This window comes from Microtus oregoni, unplaced genomic scaffold, assembly GCF_018167655.1.
Source record: "Microtus oregoni isolate MIOR12 unplaced genomic scaffold, Mior012 000012F_ref0000307, whole genome shotgun sequence".
NCBI classification, from domain to species: domain Eukaryota; kingdom Metazoa; phylum Chordata; class Mammalia; order Rodentia; family Cricetidae; genus Microtus; species Microtus oregoni.
Window position 1 is genome coordinate 24,394,800 of NW_024543071.1, and position 27,981 is coordinate 24,422,780.

Below are 27,981 nucleotides of genomic sequence, written 5' to 3' on the forward strand. Positions count from 1 at the left end.
TCGGCCTCATCTTTACTACATAGTACTCATCCTGTCCCTGGTATTAATTTCCCAGACTCCTTTCTGGTGTAGTCTCTCTTCATTGCATTGGGGAAGAGGAAAAGCACTCTCAGTAAGGTCCCTTCGGACTTAGAGTTCTGTTTTAATTGTGGTAAAATGTATCACCCTTGAAATGAGTCAGAAGCCTATGGGTGCAAAAAACCAAAGTCGGACACATGCCCACAGGCACCTTGTTCTTCTGATGAATGTAGGTGCCAGGCAGATGCTACCATCCTGACCCACAGCCTTTCTAACCCTCTACTCCATTGACTTCTGCCTGTGACTTTGGGGAGGCAATCCTCAGACCTAGGCATCCTGCGTTGTGGGTGGCTTGTCCCCTTGACCTCAGGCTAGGCTTCCCACTGACTGCTGTTCCTCTAGACTGGATAAAGCCAGAGTGGTCAGAAGGATCCAGGCTGGTGTCACTTCATTGCCTCTCAGGCAGATTTGATAACTGAGCTGTTCCCATGCAGTAAGGCAGGGTCAGCAGAGATTGTTGGGACGCCAGCGAGGTCTTGGCAAGCACAGCTCCGCGTCCAGTCTGCTGGAAACGAGATGGGGTTTAGGACGCGGCTCTGCGGAGGGTGAAGCTAGTAAAAACTCGCCATTCATTGATGACTGATTAGTTAAGAAAGGCTTGCACGATGGTTTAGGTAGACCCCTGTGAACATTCCAGCGGCCGCACCGCGTGTACAGCACCCAAGAAGCTAATTGAAAGAACATGGTGCCCTCGGAGCGGCATCTCTTAAATTCCACTTTCAATTGTGTGACCTTAGGAAAGAGTCTTCGCGTCTCTGTGACTCAGGAATCAAATGCAAAGTGCTCACCTTGGGAGCTTGCTGTGAGCACTCTGGGTTGCTTAATTGTAATATTTGTTCTATTCAATGTAAGGATCGGTGGAACCCTTCTGGGAAGCTGTTGGGTGTGTGCTGTGTGTGTTTATGTTTGTGTGTGTGTTTGAGCATTTTAAAGTAAAAATTTCAGACAGCATATTTTTGCACCCATAAATTCTTCAGTTTATACCTGTAGTAGAAAGGAACTTAAATATTAAAATGAGAACTAAAAACCCACCTCTAGGCAATGCTATTATTACGTGTACATAATTAATAATTCCTAAATGTCCCTAATAATTCCTAAGTATCACGGAGCTGTGATTTGCGAAAGGCTGGAAGCCGTTAGTGACTCCACAGCATCCTGACATTCCCCCAGTGAGGTGGGAACCGGGGCTTGGCTGTGGCCCTGTCTTCTGCAGAGAAGGGAAGGTTCCTTTGACCCATATACTCCTGCTGGGCAACCTTCACCCCCAGGAAACTCGATTGCCCCTCACAGCTGGTTTTCAAATCAGAATCCAAAGTTCACAAAGTGTTTGTCTTGTATTTTACGTACTTGGCTCTTAATCTTTGTTTACTTCCTTAATCTTGGATCTGCTCCATGACTCATTTATCCCAGACATCTTCCTGCCTCCTTGATTTTCATGATTGCTACCCACGGGGTTGACTTTTCTTATCCAGAATCTTGGTGCTTTCTACAATATTTCAGAGAAGCTCCGAGTCACATCAGGAGCCGCAGGGCGTCTGCTGGTTTGTTCTTGGTGACGGATCAGTGGGTTCAGACATTACCAACTTGATCGCACCATCTCTAAAGCTTCTCAGAAACATTCAGCCCCGGAAGATTGTTCCTAAATCAGTCACTATTAGTCACGTGGTAATTTTGTGTGTTTCCCTGTGTTTATAATTGTGTACATTTTACATACTATTTACCTTTATTGCTGTAACTTAGTTTAGTGTGCTCAATCTGATGCCAAGTGGGTAAGACATGGGTCACTGAAGAAGACCGCAGCTGCATCTCCAGTTTGTCAGGCTGCCCTTCCGAGGCTCAGTATCCATTGGCCTGTTCCTGCTATAGCAGAAACTCTTTGCACCAGGGCATCCTCCCACCTGTGTGCACTGAGGAAGCGTCTGTGTCTCACAGAGGGCCTGACATCATTATAATAACGCTTGTGGCTTGACGTCACCTCCCCTTTTGTGGGGATCATCGGAACAAATATTTTTAAAGGGAGATCTAACCCATCACGATTTGGGAATTTGAGAGAGAAAAAGGTTACCTTATCCCATGTATGCCATCCACACCACAAATACTCCTAAAAACTTCAAAATCCACAATTCAGAATCTAGTAGGGCACCTTTCTTGGGGCAGCCCACTCTGATTTCTCTTTGGAGTGTTTGCCTTGCTTAGCTTGGTTCAATAAACTTCTGCTTAAACTGTTCACGCCGCTTGACTAAATTCTTTGAGAAGAGAAACAGACTTCCATCTGTTTCTAGAGTATCTTTTAATTTCCTTACATGGGTGGCAGTAAAGCCAATGCCTCTTTTATTTTATAAGCTACCCACTTTCTTCCCCTGGATAATTTAAGCCATTATTATTTGCCCTACTTTTTTTAATTGACATAATTTCTTTATTGAATCTTTGGGAATTCCACACCATGCCCTCCAATTCTGCTCCCCTCCTGGTCTCTCCATATCCTTGCCTCCCCTTACAGTGCCCCCAATGAAAATAAAAACACCAAAGCCAGACTGAAGCAAGCAAGTATGCAAGAAAACAAACAAAAACAAAAAGGAAAAACTCCAAACAAAACAACAAAAACAAATAAACAAGCAAGCAAACAAGCAAACCTCTTCACCCCTCCATCTTTCCCGCCTCTCTAACACCTCTTAACTCCAGGACATTGGGGGCCATGGTGGGTCCTTTTGTCCAATAAGCTTTACCTGCAATGAGCCATTGCTCTGGTTCAAGGCCTCTGGCTTCTGCTACACCATCATCATTGGATCCTCACCAAACTCCTCTCAGATATCCCACAACCTCCCCAAGTCATGGAGATCATGTGGTTACCATTTCACAGGTCCAGGCCCTTCATGAGCTTTAGCAGGTTCTACATGGGGTAGATGCTAGGATGGGCCAACCCCAGGCCCGCATGTGGGCCGGGTGGGAGTCGAGTTGGTACCCGCTGCCCTTCAGAGAACACCTCAGATCTTCACCGTGTTAACTGCTCCCGAGGTGCCCCGCTGCCCTTCAGAGAACACCTCAGATCTTCACTGTGTTAACTGCTCCCGAGGTGCCCCGCTGCCCTTCAGAGAACACCCCAGATCCTCCTGTGTTTTGATGACTGCACAGGTCCAGCCTGGCGGCTCCTCCTCAGCTCATGCTGTCCTCTCTCGCTCTTGGCAGTCACTTTGGTTTTCCTTCAGGTCCTCAGACACCCAGTTCTCCCTCGTGACCAGGTGTGATTACTTCCTCCTCCCATGGCTGCTTAGGGGGAACATTAGGGCCTCTATCCTCCCTCTTGGTTATATCCACCACTCTTGAACACTTTTTGTGTGACTTCTAGCTGGAGTGTATGCTAAGTGAAGGAGGAACGTGATTGTATAGTTCATTGTTCTTTCTCCAGCAGTGTCTGGCACAAATCCTCAATAAATAATTATAAGCTGAACTAAGCAGCCACAAGAACACTACAACTGCTTGCTGGTGGCATGGGGATGGGTACTGAGTAAAACCCCAGCAACTAAAAAACGGAATACTGACTCTTTTAAGGAAATCAATCATGCTGTATCAAATTCATATGCAAGTGTTGGATTCACCCTCTAAAGTGGGGGCGGGGGTTCTATTCAGAGGTGCCTAGCTTTGTTTCCAGAATTATTCGGTTGCATATGAAATCCCTCAGCTCCTGCTGATGAAGTGATTTCTTCGGAAAACTGGCTGCTTTCCGAGAGAGAGGAAGGAAGGCCCCCTGAGATGCTTCCCAAAGAGTTGAAAGGATTTCCGAAATAGCAGTTTAATGTTGTACCACATATGGGATTTTCAAATTCACAGCTGGTTGGAAAACCATTTCTGGCTTCAGCCCATGTGAGTTACTGTCTTTGTGGCTTCAAGCACCCCGAATGTTAACTCCTAGTTGTTGGGGACACTTTTCCCTCCCCATCTGCTCCTTCCTGTTCAATACAGCATTCTAGGCTAAGCATCCATATAGGATGTAGGCTCCATGGGTTGAGGGATGTTGCTCAGGAAGAGAAATGTTCATCTAGCATGCATGAAGTCTCTAGGTTTGGTCTCCAGGTGTGGTAACTCATACTCATAACCCAAGCAGTGATCTAAAGGGCTCAAGGTCAATTTCTGCACACAAAGATTGTTCAAGGACAGCCTAGCTTATATGATATAGGCTCCACGGAGGTGGGTGCCACTCCTGTCCTTCAATTTTTTCTTACATAGTGTTGAATCCATGAGTCACTCGTCAACCATCAATCAATACAAAGGAGCACACTGACAGCAACTTGAACCCTCCGCGTAAATGTGCTCACCCTGCTCACGTATCCCACCCCTGTTGTGGGATAGCTGGTCGGACTTGGACACTCCCGAAACAGCCAGGAAAGTCTGCTTGGAATAAGAGGGCAGAGCTAGCCACCAGCTGACTAAAATTAGCCATAGAGGTTTGGGAGTACCAAGGATATATAGAGAGACACAGGAAGTAGTAGGGTGGGGCTTAGAAAGATTCTTGGTCCTTTTAGATTGAGGATCAGAGGTGGTCTCTGTTTGCTTCTCCACCACTTCTCTGATCATTCAGGTTCTTACCCCGATATCTGACTTTGAGTTTTATTGATAAAGAATAATCAGATCAATGCTTTACACCCCCTCCCTCCCTATTTGGTTACTATCGCTGTGTAACAACCATCGCAGGATATATTGCCTATAAACAACCTATCCTATTATGCTCAATGACAGAATTTTAAACAGGGCACATAGGATATGGCTCATCTATTCATGTGACACCTGGGGCTTCAGTTGTGTGGGTTCCAAGGTCAGGGAGGCTTTGGCAGGTGGGTGTAATCACACTGTAGCCCTTCAACCAAATGTTTCCGGTGGGACTGCTTTGACTTGACCTGGGTGTGGCTGCTCCACGGTTTGAGCTTCTGCACAGCATGGCAGCATCCGGGAAATCAGATGTCCTACATGATCCGAAATTATTGTGCCACATAATGTGGCAGGACACTAAAGTCCATTCTAGGGGCAAGGTGGCAGCTTCGGGACTCAGGAGTCACGTTCTGTTGTCCTTCATTAGTCAAAGAAATGACAAGAATCCTGAGGTTTGGGGGAGAAGTCACCTTCCTGTTCTGATGGGACCATGATAAGATTGCAGTTAGAGGAGAGTATGGGCTGGGAGAGACTTCTGCAGCCATCTTTGGAGACACAATCTGGTGCCCTCTCTCCATCTTCACCTGCTGAAAGGAGCAGTAGACTTCATTACTGGGTGCTGAAGGATGTCTTTTCACGGTGATCCTGCCATCATCATGGGCCCTTTCCGGGTTTTACTGTTTCACTTATCTGTCTGTCTGTCTTGTCTATCCACCTACCTACCTATCCATTCATCCATTTTTTAAAAATTACATCTATTTACCGCGCGTGTGTGTGTGTGTGTGTGTGTGTGTGTGTGCATGAGGAAGCCAGAGGACAACTTTACAGGAACTGGTTAATCTCCCACCTTACGGGAACTTGGAATGAAACAAATTCAGGTCATCAGGCTTGGCAGCCGATGCCATCTGATAAGTCCTCGGCTTTGTTATCTTTTAATCATGATAGATTTTTACTTAGAAAATTATGGTTTTGGTATAAACGTGTAGGCAAGATGAAAGTAACATTTTTTGTCTAATTTTAAAATTAAGACATTAATAAATATGCCTTGGGGGAAATAAGGACTTGGAATAATTTTTGTGGAAATTAGTGTGCACTATTAGCATAAGGCCTGAGAAGTCTTGCAGTGTGGAGCTAGCAGAGCCCATGTGACCTGAAAGTGGAAGAGAAAATACGGGGTGCGGAGTGTCTAGAAGGGTCTAAGCAGGGGCACGGGGCAGGGTAGTAAAGAAGAGGAAGGGTGAGGGCAGCCCCAAACTAAGTTTGTATAAAAAATCCACAAGGAAACCTACTACTTTGTAAGACGATTAAAACTAAAATTTAGATAGTGGGGATTTAGTGAAGTGTCGGCTGCACAAACAGGAGAACCTGGGTTTGAATCCCCAGCACTCACGCAAAAGCGGGGTGTGTCAGTGCACACCTGGAACTCTGTTGTGGGGAGGACAGGGGAACAGAGACAGCAGCCTTCCTAGAACTCATTGGCTGGCCAGTGGGGTCCAGGTAGAGAAGGCCCGTTAGTGCCCGCAGTCTCAGGACGGGCCGAGCTGCCTTCCTGGCAGACTTCTGCTCTCTGGTGAGCACTGAGGAAATGCCTGAATCTTGCTGTCTGAGCTGGGTGGGCCTCAGGTTTCTCGGCTTGTGTGTCTCTCTGTGTGGTGGGGGAGGGGGCACTCCTGGTGATTTGGGGAGATGCTCACACTTGTCTGCACTGATGTTCTCTCTGGGGGTCACCTTTTGTTGAAAGACCAGTCCGGTTGTATAAGGCCGCACTGAAGGCTAGCTAACACATTTCCCAGGAGACTGGTAGCACAGATTGTATGGCTTCGTAGTGGGAGAGTCCGAAGGTCACCAATGTCCCAGGCCAAGAAGAAGAGGGGCATGGGTGTGGCTATTGCTGTCCATCTGACACCTGGTGCTCTCTCAGAAGCCCAAGTCAGGATCTCAGGGATGACAACCATACTTTATCCTTGGCCACGGGTAGTTGAGTCGAAGGCACAATTTTGGGAGTCCCTCTCTGGCTTCAATGGCAACCTCGTTTGCAGTTTGGTGACCCAGTTCTGGGCCGGAGGAAATGAGAGTGGGGGAGGGGCCCATTTGCCTTTCTCTTTTGAAAGGTCTAGGTTCAGCCTTGAGAATAGGAACTGTCCTATTTTTTTTTTTTTTTTTTATGTCCTGAAACTTTCCCAAAGTAAACAAGCGCTGGTTACTGATTACCTGAACTACATCTCGTGACCGCAGTGGCGGTGTCACCTCTGCAGAGGAGGGCCTGGGAAGCAGCGACTGGGGAGAATCCTGACCCCTCAGCAAAAGCCAGAGTTCAGACGTGGCTCCCAGTCTTTAGCACAAACCACAGACAGCCTAAGTGTACAGAGATTGTCTTCTCGCCTCAGTATTATTTCTGCTCTATCTGGGAACAGCAGAACATCTGAAATTAGTTTTCAAGCACTTCAGATCCCATTTCATCCAAAGCTCCCCAGGAATAATGACTGCAGGAAAGCTGAGGGTAAACGGAAAGATTCACTATGGCACCAAGAAAACTCCTTATTACCACGCCCATTGTATCTTCAGCGGGATGACTGTGTGACATAAAAAATACTTTTGGTGGTGGGCATAACAGTGACTCCCACATATACCCAGGTATCATTCTGAGGGTTCTGTGGCTGTCACATGGCAGCTGCGACTTTTTGCATGTGATTGAGCTTACGATTTTGAATGAGAAACTCTCTGGGATTATCCGGGTGCTACCGATGTTAGCCTGTCTTATAAACACGACAGGGAGCAGAAGAGTCCAAGCGACACTGCTGGGCTTGAAGGCAAAGGAAGGGGTCATGAGCCAAGAAACGTGGGCAAGGAAAGGAATCAGATTCTCTGTAGAACTTCCAGAAGGAAGACAGCCCTTTCGAGACCTTGATCTTCACTCGTAGGAAAAATTTTGCTGTTATGATCTCCAGAGCTCAAGGCCAAGAAATGGGTGTTGTTTTAAGGCCCCATGGTAATTTGTTAGAGTGGCAATAGGAAAATGATAAACCTTCATCCATTGGTCTTGCATGCAGAGATGTCCTAATTTGCCCTTCTCCAAACCCACATCTGAATTCAAATGTTCTACTTAGAGCCATGACACACTGTGGTTCTTGATGGCCTGGAACCACATACTGCCTTCTCCATGAACCAATCACCCTGTGGAAATCTTGCTAGGTTCTCAGAATCAAAAAGAAATGTGACACGCACCATCTCCTGACTTCTGGAGTGTGTGCAAGGACCTGGTGCACACCGACTCCAGGCTTTCCGAAGATCCCAGGGAGGTAGAAGAGACCAGGTGATGCTCTGGTCTCCATGGTTGACTCCTGAAGGCTCTGGAAGTTACTTGCCTAAGGCCATGAGTAGGCTAGGACCTGAGCAAGGATGAGACAACCTTTCTTCCTTGTCGCAGCTTGGTGACCGCACCTGGATCTACCTCCTTCTGGTTACTCTATGAGACACAGCCATTTTGACCCAACAGAGGACTCGTCTGAAAGGCGACATTTGCTTTATCAGGACTATGTGAGTTTGATGACTGCCTGATTCTATTATCACCTTCTTTTCACAGGCCTTGATTCGTGACAGCTCTGTTTCCTGAGCATTCGGTCCATGATCCTAAGGGACAGTTGGCTCTAGTGCAGTGCAAATGGAAGCGGTACACTCTGTTTTGGGCTTGGACTCTGAAATCTCCTGGGTAGGTGCATTATACCTTCTCCTCTAGCTCCCTGGATGTGGTCTCTAGTGATCCCCTACCGCAGTGGTTCTCAACCTTTCCAAGGCTGCGACTCTTTAGTACAGTTCCTCATGTTGTGATAACCCCCAACCATAAAATTATTTTCGTTGCCACTTCATAACTATAATTTTGCCAGTTTTATGAATTTAATGCAAATATCCAATATGTAGAATGGTCTTAGGCTATTCCTGTGAAAGGGTTATTTGACCACAAAGGGTCACAACCACAGATTGAGAAATGCTACCCTACAGCATGGTAGCCCACAGGATGGAAGTAGCTGGGGATCAGGAAGAAGCGATGCCTTGCTAACCTGAGCACCCTTGCAGATCTCTTCTGTGAGTTACACATAAGCTTGCATTGATTGTACACAGCATGTCTTTGGTAGGTCAGCTAATCTACCCTGACTTGTCCCCTCATCTCATCTACCTCTTTAGATACAAGTGGAGGAACTAGAGAAAGACATGTCTCTGTACATGAGTGGTCATTGCCAGGCTGAGTGGACATTCCTTAGGCTAGACTTAGGCTTAAGTCAGAGAGCCTCTTGTCAGATGATTACACAGAAGGACAAGTCCTGGGCATCTTATGGTGTTGAGATTGAAACTCAATTATAATGTAGTCCAAAGTGACTAGGTTGTTATCAACTAAAAAAAAAAAGCAGGATCCCCTCTGAGGGCGGGCAACAATCATAGAACAGGAAAAGTAAGTTCTCGTTCTAACAAAGAGGAGACTAAAAATGTCCTTCCCCTTCTTAGTAGGTCAGCTTTGGGATGGAACAGTCAATTCTCTTGACTATTGAATCATCCACTCCTTTCAATAATCCACAGTGATAGATGGGAGACACATGGTATATAGTTGTATACACTGCAGGTAGCTAAAAGGCAGGTGGAGATTAAAGGTAGGTGAGGGATGGTAGATGTGTAGATAGAGAATACATTGCTGTCTAGATGGATATCTAGGTTGTAGATACAGAAGACATGGAGACTACAAGGCATTGGGGTCTGTTCTCATGGTTATGTAACTAGTACCTGGGGTTGCAGGTGGGTATTCAGATGTAGTTATATATGGGACTCAAAATCCATCTCTAGATCTGGCCCAATAGAGGACAGCTATCGGGCAAAGAATATTCCACGTTTCCCAGACAGTTTCCTTTGACTTGCAACAGTTTTGTTTTTCTTTAACTTTATTATGCTTAGAATTAATCAGCCCAAATTTTGTCATCTAGTGGGGGTAGAGGAAGAGGACATTTAGTGGCTTCATTCCCTGAGTTCTGACATGCTCAAACATCGTTCTTTTATACTTTTGTTGAAAGTTGGGTCAGGGTACAGTGTATGATCTCACCCTTTCAATCTGAAGATTTAATAGAGTTTACATGTCATAGTTATATTTCCAGGCAGTGGAAGGTCATAGTTACATTCCCAACACTTTATAAAGGTGGCATCCACTGCCTGGAAATATAAAGGGGAAGATACATCTGGTTTCTTGGAGCTGAAGTTTACAGTGGTAGGTTCTAGACTGTCACAGAGATCAGCCAAATATGTCAGTCAATGATGGAAGGCATTCCGTTGTTCAGTCCAACTTGTCCAACCTTGGCTCCTATAAATCTCCTTAAGATATGCCACAATCCTCCCAAACAATACCAAAACTTATAAAGTCATACTAACAGAGATGAACTGGAGAGAAGACTCAGGGATAAAGAAAGTCTGCTGGCCCTGCAGAGGACCCAAGCTCCATTCCCAGCACCCACATCAGTCAGGAGTTAAGTGGTCAAGGCCTGGACTGGGGCACTGGCAGTGCAAACAGATATACCGTGGATGCAGAATTGCTGGGCTTTGGTAAGTTTACCAAAGGACAGGCCAAAGGAGAAGGAGCTATTAAGTAGAATTCCTGATTAAGATAACCTAGTGGGAGACTTTTGCTGACATACCCAAATGGAGATGGAAGTTTAGGGGCTTAGGCGAGGAGGAGGGGGAGGCAAAGGTGGTGAGAGGATGGACGACTAGCTGTGCTGACTGACCCATGTCCTCCCAGAAAACTCACTTTTGTCTTTCTTCAAAGGTCATATGGTCATTGTCAGATCTAGGCTCAAACTGTAGCAACATAGTAAATTAAGAGAATCCACACTAGGACGGGGGAGAAGGCTCAGTGGGTGAAGTGCTTGCTGTGTAACAAAGGCTGGAGTTTGACTGCAGCCAGTACATCAGAGTGGAGGGAGGTCCACCTGTAAGCCAAGTACCGGGAGACAAAGGGATCAGAGACTCCCAGCCAGTCAGTCAACTGGAGATGGAGAGTTCCAGGTTCAGAGAACAACTCTATCTCAAAAATAAGGTGGAACATGACAAAGACACCTGACATGGATGTCTGCCTCTACACGTGTGCTCATTCTGTGTCTCACTCTCCCCACACCCCAGCAAATAACTCCTAAAGGTTATTTCCAAGGATGCAAACTCCCAGTGTTAGAAGTATCCACAGCATTCTCTCCTCAGTTTCACTAGCTCTTCTCTTTCTGAAGCTGAGGCAATATGGCAGGAGAGAAAAGGAGAAAGGAATGGTTCTAAGGAAGAACACTGAAGACACGAAGTTGCCCATCTGCAACCAGTAAGATGTCCTTGGATGTTCCCTTCTGGGTGTACTTCACTGCTACTACATATTCATTTGGTAAGACATCTATCTATCTATCTATCTATCTATCTATCTATCTATGTGACCATTCAGATAGTGAGTATGCAGTTTCATACTAAGAATATGCTAAGGCAGTTGATTATACTGCTTGTTAACTAAATAGCCTTTGAAAATGTATGTTTTAGCAATTTTCTTAATCACAATATCTTGTAAAGAACAGTATAATTTATATTTTAAATCTATTGTTTTAATTAATTATCCAGTATTTAAAAAATGAACTGAAGTCTGACTGACTGTATATTTTTAATATTTGAAAATGTACACAAATTAACTCAATACAATACAGATTGTACAAAAAAGGACTGCTAAAAACTTAACATACAGAGAAAAATAAATAGGTTTTTTAAAAAAGGACAAGACATTTTATAAATACTAATAAATACTTTGCAATGCTTTAATTTACTATGGCAGATACAAAACTCAAGAAACCATTAACAGGTTGTATATTTAAAAAGCTACATGAATTTTCTAGCTGATTAAATTAAAATGTAACAGTAGTGGTTTTTACTTTTAAAATGAGGTATTATTACATTGTAAACCAAAACAGAGCATAAATATATGACTAAGTAATTCATAGTTATAAATATCAACTTAATAAAAGACAACAGAAATCCCCAATATTTATGGACTTTGTCCCTTAAATTTGGCTTGCTTGTGCACTTACTAAAAGTGACAGAGCTATCGATACACACACATCGTTAGACATGCAGACCAAGCCAACACTATTCCATGAGTCATCTCTAACAAATAAAAACTTTGTTTACATTTTACCTAAAACACTTAAATCTGGTTTTGTATACATGACTCTTTGTGCTTGTTAGTAGTGACCTATGTTAAACATCATACTTTCTAGTTCAAGCAGTGCAAGAGAGAAGCAGTTTTATTTGCATATGAATTGAAAACATGTATGAACCAAACCAAATGTGCCTTTAGCTGTCTCAGGCTTTCTGAGACTTTGAAGAAGAAATATCTGTTTAGTATACTCCAATGGAAGGGAGTCATTTGCAGGCTCAAGCAGTCTAGGGAAGAAGGCTAGGTTATAGCGGGAATGGGCGGGTTTCAGAACTGTGGGCAGACTGATGAGTTCCTGCACCCTTGAATTCTGCTGGTTGGGTGCAGAAAGCGTAGCAACAAAGAAGTGCCTAGCTCAGAGAAGGTTAGGGCCACGTGCTGTTGCATGTGGAGCATACGCTGGTACTAAATGCTGGTTTCATTCTTATTGCAAATGTTACCTTCAGAGTTTTCTGAAGAAGAGCTATCAGAGAACGAGAGAAGTCTTGAGATGGACATGTTTGTAACATGCTAATAAAACTGCTTCATTTGCTATAAATTGAAAAAAAGATCTGGGACTTAAAAATGCAATTTTTACATGCTACTTGTATTAGAAATAGAAAACAAGGGTAGTTTGGAATTTACTATACTTAGAATCCAGTGAAAAACAAACATTTTAGCCAAAATGTCAAACTTCTCTTTTATACCACGCTAGATCATTTTGACACAAATGTTTTATTATATTTCACTTTTGTCAAGTACCTTATCCTACATTTTCTAAAAATTAGAATTTCCATATAACTGGTGATCAAAAATGTAGGTAAGTTGTACATCAAAATGTATAAAATGGCAGTTTTTGTGCTTGTAATTAATTTAGTAGTCAATGATTAGTTCGGTCTAATTTGTTCTATTTTGATTTTTAAGAAGAAATGACCATTATACAAACATTACGGAATACTCAAGTAACTGATTTACTGCCAGTGAGCATGCGGACTAACAATACTTAAAAGAATATAACCTTGAATCCAATTGGTCTGAAAATACTCTTGTACAATCATCTTTATTGATTTGTAAAAGCTGTATACACATCTAAAACCCTAAATTTACTTTGTAAAAATAAATCTTTAGCAATAAATGGCACTATCAAAATCCCATGATTCTTAGGCTGTTATGTAATTATTTACATGCTTTTCAGGAACAGTTGAAAAGATGTTATAGGACCCCAAACCAATATATCAAAAGACCCTGTAAACTGCATTTGCAATTATACTGTTGTTTACCTTTGTATGAAAATATGGCTACATGCTTTATGGTAAAGACAATGTAGCTATCTGCTCTGCTACAGTGTGCTCCAGCACACACCTGCCACTGGGCTCCATCATGTCATAATGCCCTCTTTACTGCACGTGGCTTTCCCAGTGGACACCTGTGACTGACTATGTATGGAAAACAACAAAATGCTATAAAAATGAGCACTGGACCCAGGCCTGTTTCTGCCATATGCTCTTTTCCTTACTCTATTAATAAATTTCTGTTTTTTTTTTAAATCATGCCTTCACTACACATATTTTGTATTCGAGTAAAAAAAAACCCTCATATTTTAAAAGTGGTGAGCTTTGTGAAAGTGTTTGGAAACAGAAACATGAAAATGTTAAAGGCACGATAAGAGGGAAGTGGATGCTACATATAAAATACTGTATTTCAAGTCTTCTAGGTTACTCAAGTCCAAAACCTTCTGAATTTGAGATTCCAATGATCAGTTTCTGTTTCAGATCTTTTTTGCTCTTGTATGGGGGGAGGCAGAGTTGATTGAAGCAAGTGTGTGCCACAGGTAACCTAGGGAAAAATAAGTTTATAAAGGATACTATCTTAAAAACACACACAAAATGACTAAGAAACATTAAAAACCTGCATCTATTCAGATCTTTTCTACTGTTCTGCGATGCCTCATCTCCTCTTTACTGGACAATACTATCGAATACCTAAGTACCAAGTGCCCTCTGGACAGCAGGAACATGTCTACAGACAGGACAATCAGTTGCCTTTATTAAACTCTAATCTGAAAAGCATTTTGTTTGGAGTCAGACAGATCTGAATTTAAATACTGTTTTCCTCACTCACCAGCTGTGGGACTTGGATCAAATTGCTTAAGGTCTTCAAATCTGTTTCCTCATCAATATGATAAACTATACAATACGGTAAACTATACAATATGGTAAACTATACAATACGGTAAACTATACAATACGGTAAACTATACAATACGGTAAACTATATACAATACGGTAAACGTACATTAAAAGACTAAGACTGTGATCTATGTAAAACACCTGGCGAAGTAGTAGACAGTCGATGGTTATGGCTCAGTCTTGACTGTCAGGAAGTCATGAGAAGCCACTTTGGGCCCTCCTCACAGCTGTTATCCTCTGCACATGGAGCAGTCGGCCCCTGAACTCTCCTGATCAGCTCCTGCAGCAGTCTACCTGCCAACACTGCTATCTTGTCTAAGCTTCTAAAGAACTCTCAGATCTTTCTCTTTGGTTTCTATGGATCCTGCAGCATCACAAGAGCTTTCGGCAAAGTCAGTATGTGAAAATGGGAATAAATCAAAGAACACTGAAAACGAATTTCTGTGATCAGAATTGATACTGCAAGACCATACAAACAGACAAACACCAGGTCAGTTGCGGTTTATAGAGCTTCTCAATTACGATAAGCACTGGAGAACATGTCTGATATGCATCGCTTCATGTAAGATCCTACTAAAGCAACCTAAAATGGTTGCTACCCCAGTGTATGAGGAAACTTAGACCTGGGAATAAACAGATCAAAGGTTCAAAGCTGCAGAGCTGGAGAGGTGTAAGCTTGAGTTTCAAACCCAGTCTAGTCTGACTCCAAAACCAGTGTTGTTTGCTAGGATGTAAAGCTTTGCCATTCACATCAACATCAATCCATTAGTCTTCAACAGTGCCTTACGGAGGGGATGAAAGTTCTTAGTTCTGATGGAAAACTGCCCTTGCCTTTGAGGAACAATGTCACTCTACTGGATGGAAATGTCACGTATCTTTGACAGTCAATTATATTTTATCAATGTGAGGTTCCTTCTGAGAATCCAGAGTCAGAACTAAGCCATGTTAGCTCCTAAAATCATCTCTGAAGTAAAAATAATTGAAGATGGCTGGGTGGTGGTGGCACATGCCTTTAATCCCAGCACTCGGGAGGCAGAGGCAGGCAGATCTCTGTGAGTTCGAGGCCAGCCTGGTCTACAAGAGCTAGTTCAGGACAGGCTCCAAAGCTACAGAGAAACCTTGTCTCAAAAAACCAAAACATGGCGAGGCATTTATATTTTGCCTTTGTATTAAAATAAGCTATTCATATTATCTTTTAAATTGATCATATTTTGTTGCTATAAATATCCCCAAGATTTTCTGTTGAACAAATAAATTTTCAAATGCAAAATTTGAAGGTTTCTCATTTTAGATTTTTTAATTATGACTCATATAAAAATTTCTTAATTGTAAATATTCTTCATTTATGTTTTAAAATATAATCCTTTTTCTATTTATTTTTGTGTGGTGGTGCACACACTCATATGCACACAATGAGGCCAGAGGATACTGGGTGTCTCTTCTCTCACTCTTTGCCTTTATTGCATTGAAACAGGGGGTCTGACTGAACCTATAACTTGTCTTTTCTTAATTAGGCTGGCTTTATGCAAACCCCAGTGATCCTCATGTGTCTCCAAGTCTTCCTCCAGCTCAGGGGTATAAGCTAATGTACCCCACACGGCTTGTTATTTGGTTGCTAGGAATCTGAACTCAGATGTTTGTGTTTAACCACAGAGCAGTATTCTGAGCCCTCAGGTATAATTTTTCATTAGACATAGTTTTAAATATTCATTCAATAACCATTTTTACTACACGTGTACCTTTAAGAGCTAAACGGCTGCAGTCTAAGGTGAACCATGGAAAAGGAATGTATCGAATGACGACTTTTTAGTGTCCCAGGAGAAGACAACCTTCGAAAGGATCTCCATGAGTGCTAGCAAGCACGTATCACATGCAAAGGGACCAAACCAAAGGAATGGAGGAAGGCAGGCAAAGTGTGTTTTAAGGATGATGCGAAACACTGTGGGTGTAAACAGAAATGATGGAACTGATGAGAGAAAGCTACACTAAAGTTACTAATGCCCAGGGTGTCAGGGCCAGAGCAGAGAAGGAGTTGTGTGGGAACCTGGGCAGGAAGGAGGCCTTAACTCAGCTAGGAACAAGGTGAAAAGTGACAGATCCAGGGTGGTGGCTACTGGCAAACATAGGACCAACTCAAGTTCTAAACTGAAAGGACTGAGTCAGGATTTGAGAAACATTCAGTGTGTGAGCTGCAGGGCAAGGGTGGTTATAACCTAAGTCAAGTCTAGTCGAAGTAGCTTCTGAAACCACGGAACACTGCACTAGGAATAAGGAAGATCAGCATTAGTCAGCCATGAACACTGTTAGGAAACTGTTTATAGTCATGGTCTTTATCACTTCATATGACTTAGAAGACGGTGAGCACCAGAAGTTAAAGCACTACCCCTTCTAAGAGCCTCAACTTCATATATTTCCTAATTATAAAGATCACTTATACAACAATGAGGACTAGACTATAAAACTACTATAAGACAGGCTAAGTTATAAAGACCACAAAGCAGTACTTGGCCCAGGCATGCAAGAAGCAGACGGAAGGGAATTGCCATCAGTACTGGGCTGTGTCAACACTGCAAGGAACTTTCAGCCACAGCCTCTTCCACTTCAAGGTCACATTGACACTGCAGTATTTTACATGAAAATGACTAAAAGACTCTTTTGATTCCAAAATTAGTAATAAGTTATATATTAAAAATAAAGTTATAATCCAGAGTTTACCAGTTGGTAGAAGTTTCATTCTTTGAAATTTTAAAGTTCAAATCAGCCATCCCTCCCACAGGCACTCTGTCACTTCCTGTAGTAAAATGAAGCAACTTCTTCTGAAGATCAAGAGGAAATCCAAGTACAACATCCCAAAAGTATCTACAGGAGAAAATTTACACAATGATATAATCCTAATTAATTAGAGATTCTAATAAAGTAAGCTCTGGGAAACTTTAACACACACACACACTTTGATAATCGTATAAAGTAACATTTTATAACATTATTTAACTAGTCCAAAAATGGTTAGCACAGAGCTCATTTTTTTCTCTATATAATCAGAAAGCCTTATTTTTCAACACAGTGCCAGGAAAATGCTATTTAGAATTTAGCATATTTGAAAAAACATGTATACTTTGATAGGAAGTTATATAATTTCCTCCTAAGGGGATTGCTAAATGTACTCACATTTTAGTACTCTCTTATTTTTGGAAATGAACTAAGACAGGGTGGACTGCAGAATATTTAACAAGTGATTGAGGAATTCTAAATTTAACAAACAAGCAAGCACACCCTATCCTGTCCTCCATCCAAGCGTCTGGGGACGGCGAGCTCACCGTATGGTCAGGTCTGTCTTTGCATAGCCGTCATACTGAGTGCTCCTCTGCAGAGCATGCATATCCAGCTCAGGACTTCCGCACACCAGAATCTCAACCTCTTCTGGACGAAGCAGCTGTCAATAACCATAAAAGTCATAATTTAAAAATGATGGTCTTAAATGAAAATTGAACTGTTTTAATCAAAGAATCAAATCAGAAATCATGACTTTTTTAGTAAATCAAATGATTTTTGTTGAAGAAGATGCTTTTCATTTATATTTTCCAACTACAGCAAGGTATTATGTTTCAAAAGGTTTGTATCTTATAAAATAGTAATTAGTAATTTCAGAAAACCAAGACAGCTCGGCATGAAGCAAATTCAGCCTTCGCCGCCCTCGGAGGAGCACCGCTGTGTACTGCCCTGCCTGCCCCGCCAGCTCTGTGCACTGACTGCAGAGCTGCACTCACTCTCTCTGCATCACTCACGGCTTTCCACCATCCAGGTGAGTTTGTTCTAACCTGGAGATTAGATCTGAGAAATAGAGAATCCTATGCCATTTAATTTTTATTTTCCCTTCTTCTGTCCTCCCACTACCAGAGAGTCATAAAACTTAGTGTTAACCCAATGGTGCTTCTGTTTCAAAGGTACTTTCAGCAAACGTGTTGCAAAGATTTGTTGTGTGATATTTTTGATTGCGTTCTGAATAATAAAGCTTGCTTGGAGTCAGAGAGTGGAGCTAGCCACTAGCTGACCATAGAGGTTTGGAGGACTGTAGACAGACAGGAGACAGGAAGGTCATCAGGCAGGATTGAGAGAGGATCTTGGCCCTTTTGGATGGAGGAACGGTAGAGGCAGGAAGCAACTGGTAGCTGCTTCCTGCTTTTCTGATCTTTTAGGTTCTTACCCTGATATTTGACTCCCAATTTTTGGTTGTTAAAGATGAATTAGATTAACATTTCAGAGGTTACTCTAAAACAGCGGTCTCAACCTTTCTAATGCTGTGACCCTTTAATACAAGTCTTCATATTGCGGTGACCCTCAGCCATAATACTATTTTGTTACTACTTCGTAACTGCAATTTTGCTACTGTTATGAATTGTAATGTAGATATCTGACATTTGACCCCCTGCGAAAAGGTTCTTGGGCCCCTAAAGGGCTTGCAATCCACAAGCTGAGAACTGCTCTAAGTCAAACTGTAAAGGGCTAAGGTACTTGCCCCGCCCCCAAATTAATCTTGATAGTCCATTCCTTTCTTCTTTAAAACAACCGACATGAAAGGCTACGCCAATCTCTCCTAATAAAGCAGAAGGGACATATGAGAGGCATGATGGCACATACTGGGTATATGAGGTGACGGAATCACTGATATTTACAATATGGCAGTCTAAGTCCAGTTACCATCAACAGTCTACCATGCTTCTGGAGTTGAACTATAGACCCAAGGCTGCTGATAGACCCTGGAGTAGGCAGGGAACGTCCTCCTTACTCAGTGAGAAGTGTCCCTTCTCTGGAGCTAGGCATTTGCTCTCCTTCTGTGCTTTGCTCCTGAGTCTTAACATCTACTCACAGCTTTTAAAGTCCTAATTTAAGACATAACAGAAGGAAGAAAAATCTGGTCACGTTTTTCTCTCTCTAGTGGAGAAAGGCTGAAACAGGAGCACTACTGTTGCTTCTAACTCTATTTTTTAAAAGTAGAAAACATTTTCTAATTTTAAAAGCTCATCTACCAAGTTACTTAAGGAATTAACTGTTGTACCATTACAAAACCTAATTGAAAGCTTAAGACTTTAAACTCACCATTAGGGCATTTGAAGCACACACACTATGGAATCCACAATAAAATGCAGCAAACTGCTTATAGATAGATTTGTTCAAAAGGAAGTCTGTATAAAGTTGTACATATTCTGGAAAGCAATTTCACATTGTTACATAGTCATAGTAAATGAAAAGTACTAATTCTCTGCAATTAAAAATGGCATCTAACTTACCTCTTCTATTCTGATTGGTAACTGGAATCTTATCACCCCCTGGCTTTAAGTTATAGGACTTAATTATTCCAAATTCTTCTTGAAAAACCTGATGGGCGATACCATGATATGTTTATTGGTACTGATGGTGGAACACTGGACTTCAGTGAGTAGATCTGTACAACAGCCCTGTCCCTCCCTTTAGAACGCAACTGCCAAAAGCCTAAACTTTGTGTGTGTGTGTGTATGTGTGTGTGTGTGTGTGTGTGTGTGTGTATATATATATATATGACTCAGAGGTGTCATTCTGAGGTGAAAAAAGCAGGTTCTTAATCCTTCCTGTTAAGGAAGCCCACAAAACTTGTATGGCAAGTGAGAGAGGTGGAAATGAGTGTTTTGGTCTGACTCATTAGCTTCTCCTAAACTTCCTGTGTTGGGGTGATGCAGTAGGCTAACTTTAGTAAAAAGGAATATACAACTGCCTAGCAGAGTGCCAAGCCCTTGTTGGATGCATTTCCGCATGCTTATCTGCAGGTTGTCTGCTCGACTATCTCTATTACATTACTAGCTTTGATCCTTTTAAAATAAACTGAGATAGGGTCTTTCTGTGTAGCCCAGGCTATCCTCAAAATCCCAGTTCTGCCTTAGTTTCCTGAGTGCCAGGACCCCTGCTGCACTGCTACATGAGACTTAAGATCTTTTGTCTTAAGATTCTATGTGTTGTTTCGTCCTTGTTCATCCAACAGCAAGTGTTTAGTAACAGCATTTTCATACTGGATGCACAGCTGACAAACAGCATATGCTCTCATCAGTACCTGGAATGTTGAATAGAAATCTTCTTCAACATTGCCTTCATAGGATAAGAGTTCCTTTAATCCATGGGCCAATTCCTGTAAAAACAAATCTGTGACCTGTCTTTTACAGTCAACCGGCATTCCTTCAGATTGTAAGGAGACAGACTGTGAGCCCCTTACTTTGAGTCTAAGACTATAGTAAACTCATACTTTAAAGGAAGATTTGCAGTCTGATACTTGTTAATGATTTCCACCCTCCGCAGCTGGGGAAAGCTGAAGTCCATGCAGGGAACCGTCTAGCTCACATGGAGAGCTAACCCGATGCCCACTTTTAAGCAGGCAGGAGTTGAGCTCTACCATGACTTTCAGTGTAATTCCTGGCTCTCTGCCACACAACTGTTTGTGGATTTGTAGTAGTTCTCACTTTCAACTTATACATATATATTCTTAAAAATGTGCTGCTATTTTAGAATGCATTGTTTAAACATTAGACATACAGGTCACATATGTTAAGGGCTTAATGTTTCATTTTTTTCAAGATGCATGAAAAATTACTTTTAATTTATATGAAATTCTTTGGAAAATAATGTCATGGGTTGCAATAATCTTACATACTTTATGTAATAAATTTCTATTCCATTAAAAGCGCAGGAGTGAGGGCCTGATATTTGGCAGGGTGGCAGTGATTTTATCATGACTACTGTAATATGAATATTACCCATGACCACACACTGCAGTGCTAGGAAACACAAAGAGAACGTGAAAGTCTACCATCAGAAATGGATGGAAGAACAGGCCCAAAACCTGACTGACAAAATAATGGCTGCATTTCAGTTAGGAATGATGCCTCTCGCTCCACTCTCTGCTCCTCCTCCTGCAGGGGAAATGATCCTAATTCTACCCAGTCTCCTGGGTCCTCCTCATTTGGTATGATGCCCACACCCCGCATAGGAGACCCTTCCATGATGCCAATGATAGATAGGCCCTTCTCCTGGGATGATGTCTATGGGACCTGTTCTTGGAATGAGGCCACTCACGGAAGGCCACATGACCATGATACCCGAGTCTCCAATTAGATTAGACTGTCTGCTTGCCCCACTCATCCTGGCATGACTTGACTGGACAGATAGCAACAGAGGGGCTCTTTATCAGTTTTGTGTTACTTGTTCTGTTTTGCCAGAAGATAATGGTGCTGTGTCTGAGTGTTTTCTAGTGGCATGACAAGGGAGACTTCTCCTATTACTGGCAAAGAGAACAGTCTTGGATGGGAGAAGTGGGACAAAAATTGTATTTTTCACTTGTACTGTGAAATGTGTAATAAAATTGTCAGATTTTCATTTTTGAAAGTACATATTTTTATACAAATCTAGGTCAGTAGAGATTTGATATGTCTATCACCATTAAAAATATTTATTTTAAATTATGTGTATTTGTGTAAGTTTGTATATGAGTATGTACACATGTGTGCTGGTGTCTGCAGAGGCCAGAGGTGTTGGATCCCCCAGAGCTGGTATTACAGGTAGTTGATATGGGCACCAGGAATGAACCTGGGATTTGTTTTTAATTATTAATAAAAAACATCCTATTATTCCCATAAGGACATTAATGCTCAGAGAGGTTAAATAATTCACCCAAGTTCACAAAGCTAGTAGGTGGCATGGTCTGGATTCAAATCTATGTTCCTCAGACTTAAAAATCTGTTCTGTAAGAGCTTAAGTACATTGAAAAATAGGTGACTATCTCTGTAAGGATATGTGTGTGTGCTGGGGAGTGGGCTGAAAGCAAGATGGAAAAGAGGTCTAAAAGGGAAGGCTATTTTAAAGTAAGAATAACATTAAAAACTGTATAAAGAGGCATTTATCATTACATGACTACAAGACATTAATAACATACTTACAGGCATAATCTGACACAAGTCATCAATGGTAACACTGCAGATGCCTACTGGTGTATTTTGATCACTAGGTACAATGGGAGGGCTCAGTAATTTCTTGTAACAGCAGGGAGGAAAACGAATATCCAAGGTGATGCTGTTATAAACAGCTAGTCCCATGAGCTATGCATACTAAATGTTAAGTATTAACATAAAATCCATGACAACAAATGAGCTTTGAATTATGCAGCACTTTTCACACTTCCTTCAGATCTAACACTGACTTTCTTTTAGTCCAACACACCTTTCTTCTTTCTTTAATTTCCCTTTATTTAATACTATAATTCTTGATTAGCAAAAGTCATGGGAAAACATGTTAATTTAAATAGTATTTAATGACTTCAGGCATTCCTATAAATTATATAATATATAAAAATTGCTAAATTTAAGCAAGCATCTTGGTGGTTTTATAAGCAGCACCCAGAGTTTTATTCACTGCAGAATACAGCACTGATTTTAGAAGTTGCCATATTTAGCTATTCAAAGCTTAAATAAGACCGTGTTAAAGGAGCTGGAATGAACAAGCATATGGATGTACAAATACTGTTAATGAAATAGTGTAAGTAGACTCATATATAAAACTTGAAGAGCTAGTTGAGATATCCTATTTATTGTAAAATTTGTATACTTATGCAGCAGAAGGTAACACCCATTTGCTGAAAAGGGGGGTTTAAATCAAATTTCATAGTATTTAAATGGTCAGTTATCATATTAAAGTTACTTAAAAAGTAATTCATTTTATAGATTCAAAAAGAAAACTAAACACATAGGCCTAGCAAATTTCTGTAAACACTCTAGAATTCAATTTGCAAAGGTAAAATAGGGCTGGTGACATAAGAAATAGCTATACTGTTTTTTGAATAACCATGTAGGCTGACTAGTGTGTGGAAGAAGAAGATAACAAAAATATGTTCAGATGTACTTACAGAATCAGGACAGAAGCAATGATGATAATAATACTACCACAGTATCATAATTTATAATTTTCTAAGTTTCTACTGTGGTGATAACTTCTGATCATTTTTTATTTAAAAAATTTAAATGCTAGATTCCTAAAACAGTAGTCCAGCATTCTTGAATATTGTGGAATCTGTTGCTTTGGACCTTAGATATGACAATCTATAAAACATTTCAAATTAACTTGCCTATCTCAATGTGTAGTTTTGTTTCCTGCTGCTTTTTGTTTCATTTACTCTTTCAACTGTGTCCTCAGGGTGTAATCACAATAAACTCAGTGCAGGCTGTTTGTGGGTGGGTGCTCAGTATTTCCCCTTGGTCCAGTGTGGCCGCTGCTTTGTAGCAGGTCCACAACATCTCAGCCTTCATTCCTCCCATCATTCTCCCGCTTCAATTCCTACCTTTTTGGGAAGACTATAATATCACGTTTTCTACCTTAAGACCCCACCACCCTTATTTTTATACTAATCTTGGTTTTAATGAGGTCACAAACCCCTTAGTATTTATTAATGCCATGCTGCATGGCCCTCTAATGGAGAATAAACGAGCGACCTTGCACTGAAATGCTAAGCTTCTCAAAGTTGGAACATTTTCTCTTTTAGCCAACACATCTTCTGCACTTGCTCATCTATTTCCTCTTCTTCATTTTCTAGACAATTATATTTCATGTAATTTAAAAAGCTAATGTACAAGACATCTTGTCTAATATCTAACATATCTTTAACCTTCCCAATGTAGGAATAAATTACACAATACATCCGAGATAGAGGTGAATGGTAAATGGATTTTTAACATTAAAAATTTAATTAATTTAAACAATTATGCATGCTTTAAATATTTCTCATTGCATTTATTTTTTAACTTCTTAGGGTTACCTCCTTCATGTGTCAGGATTTCAGGGTACATTAAAAGACCTATATTTAATTCTTGCAATTTCAATTTAGTAAGCTGAGTAAACTGAGCACAAAACAAGAACAGAAGATACTTTATAACAAATGGAAAATACTCCATTTTATTTTAAAAATGTTTTAAATTTTTAATAATTTTGATACTTAAGTAATCATTTTGAGATAAGGGAGAAAAATTTGAACCTCAGTCATTTCTTTCATGTATTGAAACTATGATTATGGAGATGTGATATTACATATTATACAGATTAGAAAATCTAATTAATAAATTTGATAATGTTTAATTTTCTAAAACAACATTTTTCTAAAATACAGATTAAAAAAAAACTTAAAACAAATCCCTAGTTCAGTAGCACCTCCTAGTGGACAGTTTAAAGGATACAATTCCAACCAATCGGAATTCAGAATAGTTATCACATTTAAAGCTGCTAAACCAATGGCAGTGTGAATCCTTGTGGTATGTAAACATGCCTGCAAAGAGGAAACATAATTTGTCCACAGACAAAAAGTGATGGTAAAATACACATGATAACTACTGAAAGCAAAGCATTGTAGTAACAGTTGTTACAAACCATCCTTCATGTTAAAAATTTAACAGACTACATTTGCACATCTTAGCAAAATATATGTGGAAGGCATTTTATTTTTCTTTGATATCTTGAGTTGAAGATAAATGGTATAAAATAATCAGATAATTTCATAAAAACAATAGCTTTATAGCTCATGAGCGAAATAAATTTTGAGCATTATCTGCACACTTCAATCTGTCTTTGCCAGTCCTGTCTTATATCACCAGATTTTACACATGCACCTATGTTATCTATAATATATATATGTGTGTGTGCCCTATAAAATATAAAAATTCTCCTTTGAAGGAAGCATTTAGAAGATGCTAATAATTATGTAGGCAGTTCCTCTAAATAAAATAAAATTTGAAGATTTATGTCCTAAAAACAACTCATGAATTACTATCTTTTTGTCTATTTGTGCTATATACATGTGTGTATACATATTTGTATGTGTGTAGGTGCCATAGGTTAATGTCAGGCATTTTCCTCAATCACATTCCATCTTATTGTGAAACAGAGTCTCCCACTGAATCTGGTGCTGACCAGTTAAAACAGACTGGTTATCTAGAAAGCTCTAGGGTCCTTCCATCTGTCTCCCAGTGCTGGGATTACAGAAGTGATGTCCTGCTGTACCTGCTTTCACATGGATGCTGGGGATGGAAGCTGAGACCCTCATGCCGGCACAGCCAGTGCTTCACTGACTAAACCACCTCCCCAGAAAACACTATTTTTTAAAATGATTCACTATTTAATGAACGAAGCTTCCTAAACTAGTATAGAAAAAAAATGTAGTCTTGCTTTCAAATTCTGAATGCCCGTTATTTCAATGCCATACTTTCATGCATTTGGTTTATTCAAGAGACGTATGGTTATCTCCATATAAATTCTTCATTTATAGTTGATGAAAATATCAGGGTTGCTACTGAACTCTAACAAGCCTGGAGATACTGTGGGACCCTGTAAAGATCTGTCACTTGTATTGTTTTAATAAAAAACGGATTGGCCAGTAGCCAGGCAGGAAGTATAGGTGGGGCAACCAGAATAGGAGAATTCTGGGGAGAGGAAAGGCTCAGTCTGCAGTTATCACCCAGAACCAGAGGAAGCAAGGTGAGAATGAATGCCTCACTGATAAAAGGTACCAACCCATGTGGCTAACACAGACAAGAATTATGGGTTAATATAAGATATAAGAGTTAATTAGTAAGAATCCTGAGCTAATAGGCCAATCAGTTTATAATTAATGTAGGCCACTGTGTGTTTCCTTGGGACTGAATGGCTACAAGACTGGGTGGGACAGAAACTCCTGTCAACACTGAGAGACACTGGTCACAAATATTACACACTCACCATAATCTGGATGGAAAATCTGGCGAATCAGAAGAAGGAACCATTCTTTAGTCAGGCCACCCATATCCAATCCAGCTTCACCTACAAATGTAACTTTCAACTTCTTCTTCAAGTCTGCTCTTTTCCGAGTTAACTATTTGAAGACGTTATGTAGTAAGGGAGAACAAAGAGCAATGAAAAGGTATTCATTTGTTTTTAATTTTGATTAAAATTAACAATATTAGGCAGACTTTAGCTTATTTTTACTTCCATAAACATCCATCTATCTATCCATCCATCTACCCATCCATCCACGTTGCCAGACACAATAAGCTAGGTATTATTATATTTGTTTTATAGATTAGAAAAATAGCAATCAGATGCCTTAATAAAGGTTACAGTCCCCAAGAATCACAGTGTATCAAAAATTTTAAATTAGTAGATGATAATATAAAATAATTTTTCATGTCCCCTTTGTCTTTCAACACTAAATTAAGAACATGACATGGATATAACAGCCATATTCTCTTAACTACATGATGTCTGACTGCAGCATGCACATGCAGGATACTCTGCAATATACATACACGGGTCAATGTTTGTGTGAATCTAATATCCATCCCTATAGGTCAGACCTGTAAGTTTATAGATGAGCAATCTGAGGTCTGGAGAACTTAAAATGACTTGTTACACACATAATCAGAAAGAGAGACTAGTGGGTCTAGAATCCAGGTAGCATACTAAGAAACATGAATTATGCATTTAAGTATTCTACATCAACTCCTCTAAGGAATTAATCAACCATTAATAAACATTAAGATGAAATAAAGCTTATTTATAGAAAATTTATCTTAACTATCAAAATTTTTGGAAGCACATACACTGGCACATAAAAATAATAAATAAAATTTTAGTAATAAGTCAAATGATTGAATTTATTTTAATCAATACCATTTTGGAATGAATTATACCTCATCAAGTGAGTCGCTAACCAGATGTGTCCGCCTTACTTTCATATTTAGGAATAACATATTCATGTCAGGTCTTTGTCTTCGAGATACTTTATCCACCAGACTTTGCTAATTAAATAAGAAAGCAAACATTTTCATTTACTTAAATTATAATTTCATTTAAAACACAGTCAAAATAGCTTAATTCTTGTTAATGCGATCTCTCATATAAATAATCTCATAAATCAATTACATACATTTTAACTTGTAAAACATTATTACTTTATTTTGGAAAAATGATAGCCAGTGGGTATCAAAATCTTACTCAACTTTTATAGTGAGAAGGCTGCACTGCAATTTCAACAGGCCTCAGACCTTTAAAAGCAAAGTCTGCTGTGTAATAAAAGGGGGATATTTAGCCGGATGGTGGCAGCACAGGCCTTTAATCCCAGCACTCAGGGAGGCAGATCAGGCAGATCTCTGTGAGTTTGAGGCCAGCCTGGTCTACAAAGTGCGTTTCATGACAGCCAGGTCTACACAGAGAAACCCTGTCTTGAACCCCACCCCCCAAAAGTTGGGGGAGCGTTTAACCAATTCAGGTATTTTTAACAGTAAACTCAGGCTTAATCTATTTTAGATAGTGAATTTACTCTAAAAGAATAGTCTCCTTCTAGAAGGTAAAAAATTAACATACCTATGGTATCAGGGACTTAGCAATGATCAAACTTTTTACTGTAATAGTTCTACTTCTGGGAATTTTGAAGATTAGAAAAACATTTTATTCCAGAAGATATTTATAAAAATATTATCCATAAAAACAAAGCTTTAGAACTACCCTAAGCAGATCTAGTTAGTGGAATATAATGCAGCTACTAAAAATGAGTAGGAAAACTATGTAAACAGTTTCAATCAAAATTATGCATAGCACACTGCTTTATCTCTGTTGTTTTTAAAGACTCCCCAAAGAAAATTTACCAAAAATGTTAACAACAGAAATAATGGGTGATACAGATATGACAGATTTGAAAAATTCATTTTTCATGTTTCTTCAAAATATAAGCACTGAGTATATAAAAACCAACATATTAAAATATATAAGAAATATGTAAATATCATTTATTATACAAAATCAACATGCTTGTATATTTACTTATCTAGACAATGATTA

General features: G+C 40.3%; 1 protein-coding gene across 2 annotated transcripts in view; it reads right to left on the bottom strand.

Annotated features, from left to right (window-relative positions):
• Window positions 1–11,396: 11,396 nt before the first annotated feature.
• Hectd2 (HECT domain E3 ubiquitin protein ligase 2) overlaps window positions 11,397–27,981 on the bottom strand; it is a 65,590-nt gene continuing 49,005 nt past the window's right edge. The window contains exons 12-21 of one of the 2 annotated variants that reach the window (XM_041662060.1): window positions 26,835–26,942; window positions 25,885–26,017; window positions 24,351–24,439; window positions 22,068–22,226; window positions 20,192–20,266; window positions 19,398–19,485; window positions 19,207–19,313; window positions 17,427–17,542; window positions 16,825–16,968; window positions 11,397–13,756 (exon numbers count right to left, since the gene is read on the bottom strand). In XM_041662060.1, the coding sequence (XP_041517994.1) occupies window positions 13,636–13,756; window positions 16,825–16,968; window positions 17,427–17,542; window positions 19,207–19,313; window positions 19,398–19,485; window positions 20,192–20,266; window positions 22,068–22,226; window positions 24,351–24,439; window positions 25,885–26,017; window positions 26,835–26,942 (1,140 nt within the window). In that variant the 3' untranslated portion in view covers window positions 11,397–13,635. Of the gene's footprint in view, window positions 13,757–16,824; window positions 16,969–17,426; window positions 17,543–19,206; window positions 19,314–19,397; window positions 19,486–20,191; window positions 20,267–22,067; window positions 22,227–24,350; window positions 24,440–25,884; window positions 26,018–26,834; window positions 26,943–27,981 lie in introns of those variants that run through there. The other variant, XR_005975293.1, reaches the window with a different exon arrangement.